We start from the raw sequence: 17,864 nt of genomic DNA, 5'->3' as shown, positions 1-17,864 counted from the left end.
AAGCCGCTCAGTAGCAGTCGAACGTGATTGGCTCTTACTTTTAGAACCAACGAATCAACGCAGAGTGTTGATAAGACGAACCCAACAGTTGTGTCTGCTGAACGCGGCCATTGATGGGATGCACGGGGATGCGTTCCGAAACTCAACCGGACGACCTTTCTGTCTTCATTTGTCCTCAACACATATGTACATACATACATATGCATGTATGTATACAATTCATATATATACTGATCATACGTCACGCGTGAGCGGTTTTTGTCTCGTCTGATTATTCGTGATTCAGCAACATTCAGCACGTTGATTATTTAATTACCGTATAAGCATAAGCCAAGCCGCGACGTACCGCGCAGTTGGAACTATCCATTCGGGACACGCGCGACTTGGGCAGGCACGCGAATAGACCGGAATAGACGGAAATACATTCGCGAGATGTCGACCAGCAAGGCGATCAAGGCAATCTGTGTCCTTCAACCAGGCCAGCAGGGAGGGGCTGTCAGAGGAACCGTGCATTTTGAACAAGCGGTAAATTTTGTTTTTTCCAATTTTCTTTCCTCGCCACAGAAGTCTGGCACGTTCATCGAAATTTTCAGATTGATCTCGCTATATCTTTTCTTAAAAGATATCCGCTTATATTTCTCAAACCGCAGGCTTGAAAGATTTTTATCTAGCGTCTAGCGATACGATAATGCTTTTTGCTTGATATGATTTTACATTTTATATATATGAGAGTCATCGGGCGATCACCTGAATCCTGAATCGTACCGCGATAGTTTTTATATATTTTCTAGTAATCTACGTTGTCGAAAAAACTGTGTTTTCATACATACATACACACCCACGGTAATACGTGTTAACTTTTAATCCTCTAAAAAATTCACTTACTCTGTTATCACAGTAAGGACTCGATTTGCATTGCAGGAATCTCAAAGTGAGGTAAAGGTGACTGGACAGATTTCCGGCTTAAAGAAAGGCCAGCACGGTTTTCATATTCATGAATTTGGCGACAATACAAATGGTACGTTCAAGTTAATTTTAATGAGAATATCTAATGAGACGTTGCATTATGAATGACGTAGCTTGGACATTACAGACTTGAAAAAAAAAGTTAATTTAAAATATATTTTAAAAATCTCCCTCACTCTCGTAATTTTTTCTCTACAGATTTGACACTTTGTACGTGATTCAAACAGTGACGAGAGTTTCTACAAATTTACTAAAGTTGATTGAATGTGTGCACAACTCGTATCATTTTTATCAAACTTATTATTTTCGACTTGTATAAAGTTGATAACACGAGCTACGTTGTGTGTGGAGAATGAATGTATGCGATATGAATATCTGCTTACTTGTCGTAAACAGGTTCATGTGGGGACAGAGGATATCTATATACGTATATATATGATATTTTAGTACTTTTTACATTTATTTCAGTTTAAAATGTTTTAATAACTTTCAAGCAAATTTTGGTCGAATTTTCCCAAGGTTTTTTCATTTTTTTTCTTTCTTGTTGCACGCTTTTAATTTCTTATGTCATTTTAATTTATATATCGCTCAAGTACGATGTGTTTCACACAATACGACATGGCATAGATTACAACGTATCATCGTTGTTCAACTATTTTCAAGTAAGTTATGAACGTAAACTAATTCTTGATGTTTTTTTTTTTTTTTTTTTTACAGGTTGCACGAGTGCGGGCCCTCATTTCAATCCACGTGAACAGGATCATGGTGGTCCGAATGACCAAGTGCGCCATGTTGGAGATTTAGGAAACGTGATAACCGCGGATGCTGATAAAGACACTGAAGTTAACATCACCGACAGTCAGATTCAACTCCACGGAGCGCACAGTATCATCGGACGAACTCTCGTGGTATATAATATTAGAATTGAGAGTCTCGTTGATTTGTACTTGATACGCGGCCGTTGTAACCCACGAACCATTCCACGTACCATTCTTATTCTTTAGTATTACTAATGATTTTATAAAAATAAATATGATTTGTGCATTTATTTAATACGTTGTAGGAGACGTACGTAGTTAATATATTATACGACATACTTGTGTAAGGTAAATGCTGGTTCTGAGATGTGTATCAGAAATGTTTACACGCTTAATTTATACATAGGTATACTTGGTTGTAAAGTGACACGTTTTCCATTAATATTGTCACGTAGTCAAAGATTTTCTTACTTGTTTTTGCCTTTCTCTTAGTATTTGTCTCTTGTAAATAGATATGTTTATTCAGTTTCTTCAAATTTTAGGTCCATGCTGATCCTGATGATTTGGGCAAGGGTGGCCACAACCTGTCAAAAACAACTGGCAACGCTGGCGATCGTCTTGCCTGTGGTGTTATTGGCATCGCAAAATAAATGCGTATACATGATCGGTGCGGGGAGTTAATATTATATGTATATTAGAGATATACTATTTTCTTACCACTTGGTTTTCAGCATGCAGTCATATCGTGCAAATGATTATTTTTTTTTTGTTCTCTGCAATGTTATGTAATGTGATAAAATTTATCACTTCTTCCTAAAAATAACGTTAATAAAGTGTTAGAACTAGGATTTGCTTATGTTACTTATGGAACTCTAAATAAAAACATTTCAATGTTTATAAATATGTAACACATTCTCCTCGAGCTAGAACGTTATATGTGTAATACGAAGAAGTCTGTTAAATGACTTGGTTCCATAATATGGGCGTCATAATGTCGCATAATATAACTATACAGCACACTTGTACGGCAAGCGCGTATCCGGAAATGTGTATTACGGTACTCCACATTCCGACGTGGTCCTAATTATATAAATCTTATCTAACCTTATCATGGAACCGATGATAATACTTTGTCGATCGATGACGCATCTACCACATGTACCGCAGGCATATAATATATCAATTTCGGCGGTTGTCGCGATCGTAAGCTGTCGCAAGATTTCGGCAAATATGTTGCCGATAAACCGAGGAAACGAACCGAGGATTAGCGTCTTTGACACGTACTATGACGACAGCAGCTCTGAATTCGATGAAACTGAAGAAGAGGGGTATGTGTTTAGAGAATTAGAAAATTCAATGTCTTTAGTGAATTCGGCTAGACGCACTAGTGCGTGTACTACCGACGTCGCTATTATAATTTTCTTTTTTAGTGAGGGCGGGGGGATTTTTTACTTGTTGTTAGTTTCACCTTTACATTTTTGTTTTGCCATCTGTTTTAAAATTATGATATCTTGAAAGAAAGAGAGAGAGAGAGAGAGAATGTTTCGATTACGTGTGTATTTTGTATCTGTCACAAAGAGTAAATGACGTGAAATGACTGAACGAATGAATCTTGTGTTTCTATGAAATGCATTCTTTTTTTGCAAAATGAACACGTGTTGTTGAGGAAAAAGAAAAGGAATATATAAGATGTAAGAAATAAAATCATGCGCGAAACAATAATGTATAAAAATGTAAAAAGAGATGTAGTAGAAAGATGTAGAAAACGGAGAAAGGAAAATAATTACATATAAGAGAGAGAGAGATGAGATAATAGTAAGCCAAATAGTGCTGCGTACTACTGAAGAATGAAAAGCTCGCGATAACACAGAAAACATCATGCCTTTTAGTTCGCAGAAAGACGTTCCGCCGTGGGACGCGTTCGAATGTCTTCCTCCTCCACCAGAAAGTGGATCTATGCGAAATAACAGGTTTTTCGAGATCGTTATTTGGATCTTAAAGCTGTTCATTTATGGATTGTTATTTACTATCGTTTTATGCAGCGGCATCGCGTCTAAATTAGCTGTTCTATTGGCCACCGCGCAGCTACGAAAGAATGAATCGTTGCTCTCTTATAATCGTAATCTAGGTAAGATTTCAATTTAGAGTAAACAACACTAAACAAAAGTTTTAAATATTTGCACACAAATATTCTTATATCCTAAAGTACGGACTGCCAAGTTTCCAAATTTGGCAGTTTAAAGATTTTGAAATTTTAACATGCAGAGGCAGCAGGTTGCGCAATCTATAATTATAGAGACGATATTAAATTAAATATTCAAATCTAAGGGAGAGATGATGGAGACGTGACTTGGACTTGAGACGTTACAATTGAGCAGGGGATTGATCTTTCATTTCTTTTATTTAAAAGAGACATATTATATTATCTTATCGCTTATCGTTTATCATACGTTATCAATCAAGTGTCATAGTATTAGGTATATAGTGTTACGTTAGCGAAAAGGAAAAAGGGGGAAATTTTTCCTTATCCATACGTAATATTAAATTTACAATATTAATCCTTTTACGCAAAACACTTCCGAATTCCTTTACATATAGAGAAGGAGGAGCTGGAGGGGCTTTTTACCGAACACACGCTGGATGACCGTATAAAATGGACGTGGTGTCTGATTTTCATATTTCTCGTGCCGGAATGCCTCGGAGTGTTGAATACTTTGTGGCACTATCTATTCAAGGGGAAACCAAGAATGCCAAAGAAACGAAACATTCTGCTCATGATTCTGCTGGACACGCTCCACACGATCGGTTTAGTCTTGTTGACTTTTGTCATTCTACCGGAAATCGGTGCGGTACAAGGCGCCGCCATTTTCTGTTGCCTATGTTTCGTCCCAGGATTGTTGAGTAAGTGCGTAATTACGTGCCGAGAGTAATAGAAAGCAACTTTTTTTTTTACTTTGACTTGCCGTTGCTATTATACACACACACACACACACACGTATAATATATATGTATAATACAATTGATTGACGCTCGATTCAAATAAACGAGCTTTCGGAAATAGACTGCTTTCGTTCCTACGTGTACAACGATATTCCGCGGTAATTAAGAATTCGCACGTGTTATATATGTATAATATAAATACCGACGATGATTGAAATTTAATAGATCTACTTTCGCGAAATAAATCAAGTCAAAATGTATCGGCAAGCAAATTAAGATTGCTAAAAATTGTTGACGCACTGGCCGTGACCGCCCAAGTTAGCGGAATGTTGTGGCCTTTGATCCTTAATATCGAGCACGACGTCGACGCAACGTTGATGTGGCTTTCTCCCGTTGCTCTTGTCTTATGCTCGAGTCGCTGGTGGAGCAACTTTGTGTCGTCCCACAGCAACATTGGTACGTATATATCGATCACGTCACGTATATGTAAGTAGGTAGATGATTCCTAAGGCCGTCTCGTGTAAAGAAAAAGAGAAAAATGGGGGGAAGGAGGGAGAGAGAGTAAGATGAGAAATTATATAAGGTGCGCATCTTGTCGGCAAAATCTCTTTCGAAAATACCTTTGAATATTTATCAAATATCCTTTTTCTTTTCGCGAGTGTTTTTACTGGGAGAGAACCACGTTAGTTTATTATAATTTAGATGATTAAAACAGGTCTAGTGCGATTCTTATTCCGTGCGAAAGAAGATCTTCAATCAGGCCAGCACGTCGTACAAGGATACGTCTCCCTTTGGAGGATATTTATTTTCATCACGGGTGCTCTCGTTGTTAACGTATGCGAAGGAATAGATGCCAGAAGCTTTTTCTCACCGAGATTCACTATCCCTACACCCCTTTATATATTTGCCATTCAAGCTGCTTGCGCCATGATGATGTATCAGTCTTGTAAGTTGAAATGGCCACACAACAAAATAATGTACATGTATTATAAAACTAAAAAATTCACCTAATACATAAAAAGATGAAAGTGCGGCAAGCCTTTTGTCCATGAGGCTTACACGTAGATCCAGACCGCGCAAAAATCTGAAAGTAACCAACAACACGTACTACTGTGTTTCAAAAGAACATATTTGGATAAGAACGATGCGAGAGTATCCTGCTGCAGTCTTTACCTCTGTTTTATATGATATATAATTTGATCATCTTTTTATATATTTTATTTTTCTTCAAGTATATACACAAGTTCAAGAGCATATGACTTTCAATCTTCAAATCTTGATCTCTTTGACAACTTTTCAGGTAAATTCGCTTACAGAACTCATATGCACCAGTTTGGTTTCGCGTTTCCAACGACACTGGCTAGTCTGGGAGCGGTGTGTTTGATTGTGACCGTGTGCAACAATAAGGACATCTTTCGCAACGTTACAACGGACTATCTTTTCTTCGAGGACGTCCTGTTTGGAACGTGGGACGACGTTCTTTCCAGCTGGTACATTTGGTTCTGGCTTACATGGCTGATGTCGCAGATATGGATCACGATGCACCTATGGACCACCGAAAACGAAAGACTGGCGCTAGCTGAAAGAATTTTCTCCATCATCACTTACGATTCGCTTATGATTGACCAGTGTTTAGCTTTAAATAGAAGGACGCAGAATGAAAATATCGATCGAGACGCAGGGATCCACGCGCGCGAGGAGAAGCACAAAGATGCTCCACTTGCAGTAAAGAGATTAACTTGGAGTTGATTCATCTATTTATTTATCATCACACGTACATACATTTATTATTGCACGTACGTGAATTTCAGAATGGCGACCCAAGACTCGAAGCTACCGATATTAGCTTGGACGTTGGAAGAATCGAACGAGACCTTGACAAAGATGATCCGGAGGATATGACGACGATCGATAAACATAAAGATCGAGTGACGAGGATTTACGCGTGCGCTACAATGTGGCACGAAGAGAAGAACGAAATGAATCATTTGGTAGGCAGTATTCTGCGATTGGACAAGGACCAGTGTGCGATACGCGTCACGCAGAGATATTACAAGGTTCACATCGAGGACTATTACGAATTGGAAAGTGAGTCGCGATCGTCACAGACAATATATTATGACTAAAAGATTAAAGAGCGGACAAATCTATCGTAATGATAATAACGTACAAGTCACAAATTTTGCGAGACGTAGTTTTTGAAAATATTTTCGAAAAATTTAGCGAGCGACGAGCCATAAAGAAAATTATTCACGACATTTGTTGAATAAATGTTGTACTTACGTTTTTGAAATCAGCACACATTTTCTTCGACGATGCATTTTGCTGCATGCACGGCTGCGTTGATTTGTGTACGCACGATGAAAATGAGACGCAAGTCAATCAATATGTGATTACGCTGGTGGAGACGGTCCAAAAAAATGTGGAGAACTTGTGCATGCGTTCTTTGCCGCCTACTAAATATCCGACGCCTTACGGGGGTCGTCTTGTGTGGACGTTGCCAGGAAAAACTAAATTGGTAGTTCACCTGAAGGATAAAAACAAGATTAGACACAGAAAACGATGGAGTCAAGTATGAGAAATAAACGTATGCCTGATCAAGTCGTTCTCTAATAAAAATTTGATGAAACGTTGCACACGCGCATATATATGTAATGCCGTTCAGATCAAGTCAATATATTGTACATGTAATATGATTTATATATAAACGCGAATATAAGCATATCATTAAACCTTTATTAGAGACAACGTTACGTAAGTAAAGTTTCAAAGGAAAATATCCGAGCGAAACATTTTGTTTTATTTTTTCAGGTCATGTATATGTATTATCTTTTGGGCTATCGTCTAATGGGACTACCGATCGACGTAGATCGGAAAGAGACTATTGCCGAGAACACGTACATTCTTACATTGGACGGAGATATCGACTTTCGACCGGCCGCGGTTAAAGTTCTGGTGGATCTGATGAAAAAGGATAGAGATCTTGGTGCCGCGTGTGGGCGAATACATCCGGTCGGATTAGGTATGCGGTATATGCGGGTTGCGACAAATAAAAAATGTCAATCGTCTCATAAAAGTGGGACGTAGAAAGAACGTATTGTTATACATAATTGTTGGTAACTGTGTGATTGGAGAAATCACGATATCACAGTTTCACAGTTCTTTATAACACGTAACCGATAGACGGAGAAATATGGGCGAAGAAAAGTTTTAGTATATTTATTATTAAACAAACAGCTTTTGAGACTTTAAATTTCGTACAATTTTCTAATATACGGAAAAGAGATGGCTTTGTTTGAAGCTCTTGAGCATTTTACACTGTTTGTTATTACTACATTGCAGGTCCAATGGTTTGGTTCCAAAAATTTGAATACGCTATTGGCCACTGGTTGCAAAAATCTACGGAACATACGATCGGTTGTGTTCTGTGCAGTCCTGGCTGTTTTTCGCTCTTTAGAGCGAAAGCGTTGAAGCAGCCTAACGTGATGGCGAAATATGCCACCAAGTCTACCGAAGCCAGGCATTACATTCAGTATGACCAAGGTGAGGATCGATGGCTCTGTACATTGCTTCTCCAAGTAGGTTCACGGGTAAGTCATGTGCGGTTTAAAATACCATGATACATCCATATAATATATTACCTATTTAGTAAGCAATATATTAAAAGTACAGACATCTTTCTCATAGATTTAAATTCCAACCAAAGCCATATATAAATGTTTTCGAAATGTCACGTTGCTCAAGTAGTGAGAAATATTTAACGTTAATATAGCTTAATTTTCAAGCTTAATCATCAAGTAACAAGTTGTATTGGATATGTGTATTAGATGCGTGTAGATAGAGCAGAACGTTCACGTTTTGGACCGCGGTCACGTGACGAAATTTTCGTCGCGCGAGGATAATCATTGTCGCATCTCAAACTCTAATCTCGAAACGATATCTGACTGATTATTTTCCTGACGATTGATAAAATTTCATCTATTTATTATACACATGTGTTATTCAGATCTATTTCTGAAGAATAAACACGTTAGTATTTAAATTAATGCTTATATATATATATATATATATATATATATATATATATATATATGTATTTACAAGATTCTCTCCTTTTTCCCGCTCTCCTTAAAACCAGGCAAATCCAGGCATGAAAGATACAGATTGAAAAAAACAAAGTAAAAATTTTAAATTGCACTAGCATTCGGAACTTGGTTGAATTTAAACACGTGTATTTTGTAATTCAGCAAGCAGATTTGAATATTTTGGTTCTACAATAATATATATTTCACCATGTCTGTGGTCATTCTTTTGAAAAATTAATCTTGTTGAAGGATATATTTTCTCACTAGTATTATGTATAGGTACAAAAATATTCAACTGTTCGTTTCTACCAGGTCGAATATTCGGCAGCGAGTGATGCGTATACACATGCACCAGAAGTCTTTAGAGATTTCTACATTCAGCGACGCCGTTGGATTCCCTCTACTGTCGCAAATATTTTCGACTTGTTGATGACTTCTAAAGAGACGAGGAAGGTGAATAACGATATCTCGTGGCTGTACATTGCTTATCAATGGATTCTAATGGGTATGTACATATATCCTAGTAGATAATAACATTTTAATAATCTATTAAATCAATTATTATTTATTAAAGGAAGTACAATCCTGGGACCAGGTACAATATTTTTGATGCTGGTTGGCGCGTTTGTCGCCGCGTTTCATATCGACAATTGGACCAGTTTCTGGTACAATCTAATCCCAATTGGCGTGTTTGTCGGAGTTTGCTTCGTCTGTAAGGAGCGCATGCAGGTATGAAACTCGAATGCTGGTATCTCATAAAGATTTTGAGGATATTTGAAAAAGAAAAATTTATTTAGTCAGTAAATGTGGATTATAAAAAATAGGTCAAAACAAGAATATATAAATGGCTTTGCAAATTGAGCTCGCTGTATTAGATGAATTTTATTTCAAATAGAGAAGAGGAGAGAGAGAGAGAGAGCAAGAAAATGTAGCTGAAACCATTAGATTTAATATGACTATAGGATACTTTCTACGACTGTGCTAGATTAATCGACTATTATATATTGCATATGAACATATATATTACATTATACATTTATATACAACATCATCTATCGATAGTACATTATTAGCGTGGGTTTACAGTTATTAGTAGCCGAGATTATCAGCGCTATATATGGCCTAGTGATGATAGTCGTCCTGGTAGGAATTATGTTGCAAATCGCCGAAGATGGATGGCTTGCACCCAGTAGTCTTCTCTTTTTCATTGTCGCGTGCCAAATGACAGTAGCTGGTCTGTTACACCCTCAGGAAGCGACTTGTTTATTGTGCGGTGTTATTTACTACATTACCGTGCCGTCTATGTACATGTTGTTAATTATCTTCTCCGTCTTCAACGTGCATAACGTTACATGGGGCACGCGTGATTCCAAGAAACCGAATGTCGTAAGTTTGCTATTCTCTAATTTTAATTTAATTCAGAGCAGATTATACAACGTGTAAATACACTGTGGAAAATACGTGATAGCGTAGTTCCTTAAAACATGTTTTGCCACTTGTTGCACGTGCGCGCACGTGCAGAATGTAATTGAAATAATTTGAAAAATAATCATGTTTAACGTACAACGTAAAAAGACTCTTCAAGATGAGCAGAGATCCGCAGCAATCAGCAATCTATCCGGGTTCGTGATAGGAAAGAGAAATAAGCAAGACAAAAATGAAAAAGGTACATTGGAGTTTTCCTTGGGGAATCTTCTCAAATGTGTTTGCTGTATTAATTCAGGAGTTAGTTATGAAGAGAAGCGGTTGAATGAAATCAACGAGTCTCTACAACAGATGAACAAACGTCTCAACTTACTAGACAGGTTCGATGTGGACTTGATATTTACAGTTATTACGAAACTTGTAGTTATCGAAAATCATTATTACACATTTGGCTTTACGTGCTCTTATTTATCGGTCTATTACTACGAGAGATTCGAATTAGTCTCATCTTACTCCCAAGGTGCGTTTGTATTCTACAACACAGATATAATTATTGATAATATTATAGATTACATACAATAAACATGGAAACTAACAACGTTGCCACATCATCTTCTAATGCTAATATGTACCCAAGACCATATTTCCCGATGGAGGAAACAATAGAAGAGGAAATGCATGAAGGAATCGAGTTACAACACATAACCGATAAAAGTGATCGAGAAAATGTGATCTACAAGGATGTCGATGACGACGAAAGTGACGTTCTGACGCAGGTGTCAGCAACCTCGAGTCAGGATCAGTCCAGTTTCCTCATTAGCCCTTACTGGCTTCAGGACGAAAGACTGCGAAGAGGTGTGGTGGATTTTCTATCGAACGATGAAGAAGAATTTTGGAAAGATCTGATTGGAAAATACTTGCGACCCATTGAAAGCGATGAAGAGAGTCAAGTGAGTCGAATATATCTTTAACTTGCAAAAAAAGACAGAGAAATAGACAAAGTAAAAGTAGTTGGTAGAAATTCGCATACAGCTTGAGTGAGATAGAAATAACAAGAATAGAACAGCAAGACTACAATATGTAGGTATTCACACACGTTACAGAAAAGAATATAACATGTGCAATCTTTTGTTTTACGTTGTCGAACATTGAAGAACAACCATCCAGCATTTAATGTCATATTCTGAGATAATATTGAAATGATAATTTTCCGACCCAAGATATTTATTTTATTCTCTCCTTAATTTTTATATAATTATATTTCTTTTAGAACAAAATAACTCAGGAACTGATGAACTCTCGTGATGCGTATTTATCGAAATTCTTCATGTTAAATGCTTTGTTTGTACTAATCGTGTTCCTTATGCAGTTAAACAAAGATACCCTGCATTTGCAATGGCCACTTGGAATGAAGTACAATGTTACATTCAATTCGGAAAGATTTGAGGTAAATATCTCAATAACAATATAATAATGATAATAATACGAACGTAATATAGTAACAGTGAGAACAATCCTATTATGCGTTTCATTAACAATAACTTTACATAGTTGTTATATTTAATAACGTTACACGTCAAACACGTCAACTTGCTTATACTTTGAAAGGCTTATTGTTTCAATTTAATACGTTAACGCTCAAGTATTAAAATTTGTTAAAATTGTGCAAGGGTAAAAAATTTTAAATTACATTTCAATTTCTTATATTAGGTACATTTAACGAAAGAATATTTAAGACTCGAGCCGATAGGATGCCTATTTATTGCCGCGTTCATCAGTATATTAGGTGTCCAGTTCTGCGCTATGCTAGTTCATCGATTCGTCACATTTTCCCATGTACTCGCCAATACAAAACTTCCTTGTACTAAGGTAATATTCAAAAAAGAAAGAAAAAACACATTAAACACCATAATATTAGGTACAACACGCTTTTCTTATCTTTTTCACACGCAAGTACATACGGTGAAAGATAAATTATACAATCTCTATGATTTTCCTCCTAATGAAAGTAAATTTATTGAAGATTTGTTGAAAATACAAAACACAAGTTTACTTTAAGAGAAAGATAAGATAAAGAAGTTTACAGAAAATTAATTTTTCTTTCTATACGTAGTACGTCATATATGTATATTTCTCTCGCATCATTTCTTCAGGTAACTTCTTCGGAAGATGGCGTTTTCGAAAAGCACGCTGATAAAATAGCGCAGACACTTCAACGCATGGCGGAGGACGACGTGATATTCGAACTTAGACGAAGTACCGTGACTTGTCCTAGCAAACAAAGTGCGCACAAATCAACGAAAAATTCGAAGGAATCGTTGAAGATATTGGGAAACTTTGAAAAACTATTTCGACGAAAGCTTCATGATCCAAGTTCAGGTATACGTGCTCTTACGTGTTTAAAATTTTCATAAACTTGTGTATCAGTAGATCAGTGAGAATACTATTCAAATTATGGGAGAATCCTGGAGATTTTAAATTCAGAACGCACTCATCTTCTAAATTGTACATATATACATATATGTTTAAATACTAAACGTGGAATCGTGTGTGAGACGGTATCGCGCGAGAGAACACAATAAGTGGAAGAAGGAGAAAATATGTATACGGAAATTCAATCGCGTATATTGAGTATCGTGGATAAGCAACTAAACGACGTAGAGCAACATTGTTTCGATTTGGTGCTTTCAAAGAGCTTCTATATAAAACAACGTCATATAATTCCAAATCGACGTATCGCGGTTTTTGCTTACGCTTGCTTTTATGAAAGAGGTAGTGTAATAAAAACATTTCTAATAGTTAAAATAAATAGTACGTAGCTAAGGTAACCACACGTGACAAAAGGGACGAACAAAATTTCGGAAAACAGAGTATGAAAAATTTGAATATTGGATACACGAGATAGCATGATGAACGTGTGTGATATGTTGTTTAGTTTTTTTTTGTACATTGCGTTTCAACTTTTAAATCTTCTTTGCTCCCCTTCGACAAGGGAATAAAAATAAAAACACGTTATAAAATTTATTTATCATTACAGCTAATAATTGACGTTGGTTTTATTCGTATCAAGTATTTAATTTATGTTTTATCTTTTTTTAACGTTAACATGTACTACGTGCTTGTAGTTTTACGCGCGCACGCGTTTATATATTACATCTTTTACGCACGGACAAAGATGCTGCATTTGGGTATCAGCACTGACACGTGTAGTTTGCGTAAACATAAACTACATTAAAGCACCCATAAAACGTAAATGACGTATTCCAAGCAAAACGATTTACACTTGCCCGTAAACAAGACGTTTACACATTCGTACGACCGGGGTTGATAAAAAGTTGATGAAAACGCACGTGTTATTTAATGCAACACAATACGAGAATATATATTTATAGAATTACGTGCAATACCCTGAGACGTGCATTAAATTAATCGTTTTTTCAAACAACAGTTAGATAGAGAGTAAACGTTCTATATTTCAAATTATTTAACATTTTGACACCAGTGTTGGGAGTAACAATGTTATACATGTAAACACGCAAACACGCACGCACGCACCTACCCATACACACACACACACATACCCACCCACACTCACACTTTTACACAAGTCAGTGCCGATGGCATTACGTATCACACTTATGTTAGTACTTTTATTTAATACTTTTTTCGAGTATCTCTCGTCTATTTTGCAGGTTTATCGCAACGCATGTCCTCGCAAATGCCGAAAAGTGCGTTTAACGCCTTTGAGCGGAGGCGATCAACAATTTTAGCAGAAAAAAGAAGGACACAGACTCAGAAATCATATGACATTTACGATGACGCTGATAATTTGAGATCCTCCTCGAATCAGGACCCTTTTCAACCAGGACAATCAAATCGTCATCAATTTCAATATGATAACCCAGGATTCAAGCGGGATGAAAATATATGAGATTTATGAAAAAAAAACCAACTTTTTAAGAGATATAACGCAAGAAGAAAATTTATGCAACTTTTCACTTCTGACATCGTTATAAGAGACATTGTTAATAGAGATACGTGTATACCAATATAGTAAAAAATTACACAAGTTTCAATATTAAGCTTACATTAATGTCAGCAAATGAAATAAAAAGGTAAACAACAATTTAGTAAAATCGTTGTAGCGAAATAATAGATTATTCTTCCTTCACATAAAACTGTAATTTAAACTTGAATCATCTCTTTTATATATAACGTTTCCTTCTTATCATACGCGTTCTTGTAATCGATATTCAGAATATTGCGTTTTGCATATTGACCAAGACGTCTCTTACGTAGTTGAAAAGATTCGAGTCTAAACAGATTGGAGAATTTAATAAAGTGTTAATAATTTCATGTTTAATGATGTTTGATGAGAGTTAATGCCTCTTTTGACTTTTATATCCTCGAGATCCTGACGATTTCCCATCTTTAGGGCTTGGAGGAATAACGATACGTCCGGCGGCAATCTCATTTCGATCGGCGGACTCATCGATTTGTTTTTGAGCATCAAGGAAAAACATGAGATCCCGGTTTTGCTCCTTCAAATTGGTGATCTCTGCTTCTTTGGTGGCCACGTCATCTTGCAATTTCTTGTATTTCGCCTGCCATGAAGTCTGGTTCAATTGTAGGGCCTTTCGCAAATCCTTTTCCTCCGACAATTCTGTTTGTATTTGTGCCAATTTGTTGGTGGAATGCTGCAGACGCTTATCAAGCGTCTGCTTGTCACGATTGAGCGTCGCGAATTGTTTCTGATAAAATAAGAAGTATATATATATACATATATGTATTTTTTTTTTCTTTATGATGTAATTAAGAGTAGTACATACATATGAAAAGAGTAGAACAGGAAGAGGGAGAAAGCGAAAGGAAATTCGGAAAAGAAAAGACGAGGTAATGTTCATTTTATTACTATTTTTAAGAATTATACCTTTAAGAATAAATTACCTTAAATTGTGAGTTTTCCTCGAGCACTTGGTCCAATTTATCCCTCAACTCGGTAATTTCTGCTATGGAGCGTTGCTCCGTACGATTGAGCCTCTCTTCATAGTATTGTCGTTGCGTTTCCAACTGTGATGTTAACAAATACGTGAACTCTAACTGCACCGAATCTACCTTATCCTCCACAGCGGCACCCTCGCTCTTGGTTGCCGAGCGACCACCTTCCACCATTTTACCATCTTTATCCTGCAGTAGCCGATGCACAAAATTGTCGCCTACGTAATCCCAGACGCGATTGTTGCCCAATTGCATCGCGTAGCAATGGTGCGTGTCTCGGTAGTGTTCAAACGCATGACCCTGATGATAACGCGAGCAGCCTACGTGACCGCAGATCAAGCAAATCCACAGTGCGTCCGTGCCGGTATCCGCAACTGAAGAGATGCACACAAAAACATATTAAAAGAGGCCTCAGAGTACGATAGAAGATGTTTTGCCGCATCCATCTCCTTTCTCGGAAAGACCGAGCACGATGCCAATATACAATGCACGTATATACAATGCGGAATTTAATCGAACAATTTCAAGTGATTTTCTACAAATTCTCCTTTCTTTTTCTACAAGTGTATGTTAAATGTTTTATTGGATTCTCGTCAAGTTTAGTATAACAAGTCGGAGCAGGTAGACCAACACTTGCCACATTTCATGCAACGACTATCCGCCAGTGGCTCTGGCGTTTGGGCGTATCGACAGATCGGACAGGATGTGTCACCCCATTTGACGAGGCAGCTGGAGTGGAAGGTATGGTTGCACAATATTGTCAGAATTCCATCGACACTCTCGTCCATTCTTTCGAGACAGACCGGACACGATGGCAACTCTGTGTGCCCGTTCAGAGGCATTCCATTGTCCCCTATTTCGACTCGAGATACAAACACCATGTGACAAACCACGTCTGGTTCCAAAGAGTTATAGGGAGCACCGTTGAAAGTTTCGTAAAATTCGCTCGCTGCACTCTATAAAATGCCATAAAAGCTTACTTTTACTTTCGCTAACATATCTTTAGTTGGTTACGTCTTTGTAGAAAACTTGGCAATTTTATTCTATTATACCCTAAACTTGTGTATTTACAACCCTCTTTAAATGTTTAATGGATGTATACTTGATTATATACACAATTAAAATGTTTGCTTTGAACCCCAACTTTATATACATATATGCGTATACAAACGTGGCCAACTTTTCCAACTTGTCAAAACTTGACAAAAGCGTGAAAGTACACGATATCTCGTGCTCAAACATTTGTTCGCGCTCACCGACGATCTGAAGGTGATCAGAGCCATATACTGGTTTGGACTGCCGTCTTTGAGGATTCTAAAGTATTGTATGTCTTGATGACAAGCCGCTGTGAAAGTTAAAAGATCGTGGCAAGTCATTGTTGCCGGTACCGATAGGATACAGATAGTATGACTGCGATCCGCAGCGCAACGCATTTCAGTCAGTTCACTGTAATGAAAAAAAAATGGACGTGTGAATACGTAATAACATACTTTTAAGCTGTTGATACAAAAGTATTCCATTTGACTCAGAGAGTCGGCTCTGAGCCTTGTCGGAAATGCCGAGAGAACGTGCTCATTATTTTACAGTTTGTGCAGCTTTCCGATGTTTAGTGTCATAATGTCATACGTGGAATTATATCAAGTATTATACCAAGTCCCCATCTGACATCAGCTGTGGAATGTGTAATTTTACAATCGTAAATCGTAGAGTCAGTTTTCTCTTTCGATACTTGCGCACGTCAAAGCCATAACTGCATGTGCGTGATCATTGATCAATGTGACATACGTAGGTATACAAATACATGTCGCGTATACGATACAAATGCAATAATATGCACGTTAGAGTGACTCTTTAAAGTAAGAAAAGAAAAAAAAATGATGACTTACTCTTCCTTGAAGAGATGGAGGATACCTTTCGTAACTTCGACAAAGGGGTTTCCAGAGATAAAACTTATTTGATCGGGTGAGGTGCAAGCAGCGGCGCCAGTCTCTCCTGGACCAGAATTCGCGACATGATTCGACGTCGCAAACGACGTCTCTTCGGTCGACGTGGTTCTCGGAAACGAATGCGATTTGCTTGTGCTTTGGCTCGATAACAACGGGGACATGGTTTCTGCCACGTTTGTCCAAGTCTCTACGTTTATATCTCTTGGTTCTCTGCAACCTCTCGTCTTCTTCGCAGCCATGGTGCCTACAATGAAAAAAGGGATCGATTCGTTGGTAGAACACGAAAGAAATTGGAAGAAAGTACAGCTCTAATTAAGGTATCCTAACGTACATACAGTTACATGCACGTATATCGGTATAGACTGTAGATTCGAGAGACATTTATTTGTCGATATATGGTCGATATAATATATAAATATAAATATTACGCAAACGATAATACGATAAGACGAATATAAGACGTTTATGCTCACTGGTGGTTTCTTCCAACTCCGAATCACAAATCTCGATGCGAATAACGCACAGAGACACCAAGACAGCGGATGAATTCATGCCACATAATTGAATTACGACATATTATGATAAACATTTCTCTTTATTTATATTAGGACGCCATGTTAGCTCTCACGCTACCGCTACCGCCGTCGTACCGACACTACAGACTCGACCGACGACAGCGCGCGACTGCGTCACTGCGAAGTGCGGCCAAGTATCGGTCTATCGCGTGACCTTGATACACGTGACCT

General features: G+C 37.5%; 3 protein-coding genes across 3 annotated transcripts; 2 read left to right on the top strand and 1 right to left on the bottom strand.

Annotated features, from left to right (window-relative positions):
- Positions 1 to 246: 246 nt before the first annotated feature.
- On the top strand, positions 247 to 2,570 carry Sod1 (superoxide dismutase 1). Its single transcript, XM_071792829.1, has 4 exons — positions 247 to 525; positions 922 to 1,018; positions 1,684 to 1,874; positions 2,267 to 2,570. Exons 1-4 carry the CDS (start codon positions 433 to 435, stop codon positions 2,372 to 2,374), a joined length of 489 nt encoding a protein of 162 aa, XP_071648930.1. The 5' UTR covers positions 247 to 432; the 3' UTR covers positions 2,375 to 2,570.
- Positions 2,571 to 2,709: 139 nt separating this feature from the next.
- On the top strand, positions 2,710 to 14,537 carry LOC139821629 (chitin synthase chs-2). Its single transcript, XM_071792835.1, has 19 exons — positions 2,710 to 3,052; positions 3,614 to 3,852; positions 4,323 to 4,625; positions 4,890 to 5,120; positions 5,380 to 5,610; positions 5,965 to 6,389; positions 6,476 to 6,752; positions 6,962 to 7,236; positions 7,476 to 7,686; positions 8,007 to 8,254; positions 9,062 to 9,254; positions 9,324 to 9,478; positions 9,836 to 10,135; positions 10,325 to 10,554; positions 10,743 to 11,124; positions 11,445 to 11,621; positions 11,885 to 12,043; positions 12,328 to 12,553; positions 13,867 to 14,537. The coding sequence occupies exons 1-19, from the start codon at positions 2,835 to 2,837 to the stop codon at positions 14,103 to 14,105; spliced, it is 4,719 nt and encodes a 1,572-aa protein (XP_071648936.1). The 5' UTR covers positions 2,710 to 2,834; the 3' UTR covers positions 14,106 to 14,537.
- Positions 13,628 to 17,805, bottom strand: LOC139821606 (BRCA1-associated protein). Its single transcript, XM_071792789.1, has 6 exons — positions 17,592 to 17,805; positions 17,059 to 17,362; positions 16,429 to 16,618; positions 15,810 to 16,128; positions 15,122 to 15,546; positions 13,628 to 14,925 (listed from the first exon to the last, which is right to left on the bottom strand). Exons 1-6 carry the CDS (start codon positions 17,668 to 17,670, stop codon positions 14,554 to 14,556), a joined length of 1,689 nt encoding a protein of 562 aa, XP_071648890.1. The 5' UTR covers positions 17,671 to 17,805; the 3' UTR covers positions 13,628 to 14,553.
- Between the last annotated feature and the right edge of the window lie 59 nt (positions 17,806 to 17,864).

This window comes from Temnothorax longispinosus, chromosome 11 (genome assembly GCF_030848805.1).
Source record: "Temnothorax longispinosus isolate EJ_2023e chromosome 11, Tlon_JGU_v1, whole genome shotgun sequence".
In the NCBI taxonomy this organism is placed as follows: domain Eukaryota; kingdom Metazoa; phylum Arthropoda; class Insecta; order Hymenoptera; family Formicidae; genus Temnothorax; species Temnothorax longispinosus.
Note: the sequence above shows the minus strand (reverse complement) of the source record. Positions and strands in the feature narration are given on the sequence as shown.

Excerpts from the sequence above, each read along its gene's own strand:
- Sod1 (XM_071792829.1), top strand. The coding sequence starts at position 433 with ATGTCGACCAGCAAGGCGATCAAGGCAATCTGTGTCCTTCAACCAGGC. Across the intron at positions 526-921 it reads CCGTGCATTTTGAACAAGCG|GAATCTCAAAGTGAGGTAAA; the intron begins GTAAATTTTGTT and ends TTTGCATTGCAG. Across the intron at positions 1,019-1,683 it reads ATTTGGCGACAATACAAATG|GTTGCACGAGTGCGGGCCCT; the intron begins GTACGTTCAAGT and ends TTTTTTTTACAG.
- LOC139821629 (XM_071792835.1), top strand. The coding sequence starts at position 2,835 with ATGGAACCGATGATAATACTTTGTCGATCGATGACGCATCTACCACAT. Across the intron at positions 4,626-4,889 it reads TTTCGTCCCAGGATTGTTGA|ATCTACTTTCGCGAAATAAA; the intron begins GTAAGTGCGTAA and ends GAAATTTAATAG. Across the intron at positions 10,136-10,324 it reads ATTCCAAGAAACCGAATGTC|ACTCTTCAAGATGAGCAGAG; the intron begins GTAAGTTTGCTA and ends CAACGTAAAAAG.
- LOC139821606 (XM_071792789.1), bottom strand. The coding sequence starts at position 17,670 with ATGAATTCATCCGCTGTCTTGGTGTCTCTGTGCGTTATTCGCATCGAG. Across the intron at positions 17,363-17,591 it reads GGAGTTGGAAGAAACCACCA|GCACCATGGCTGCGAAGAAG; the intron begins GTGAGCATAAAC and ends TTTTCATTGTAG. Across the intron at positions 16,619-17,058 it reads CTCCATCTCTTCAAGGAAGA|TGAACTGACTGAAATGCGTT; the intron begins GTAAGTCATCAT and ends TTTTCATTACAG.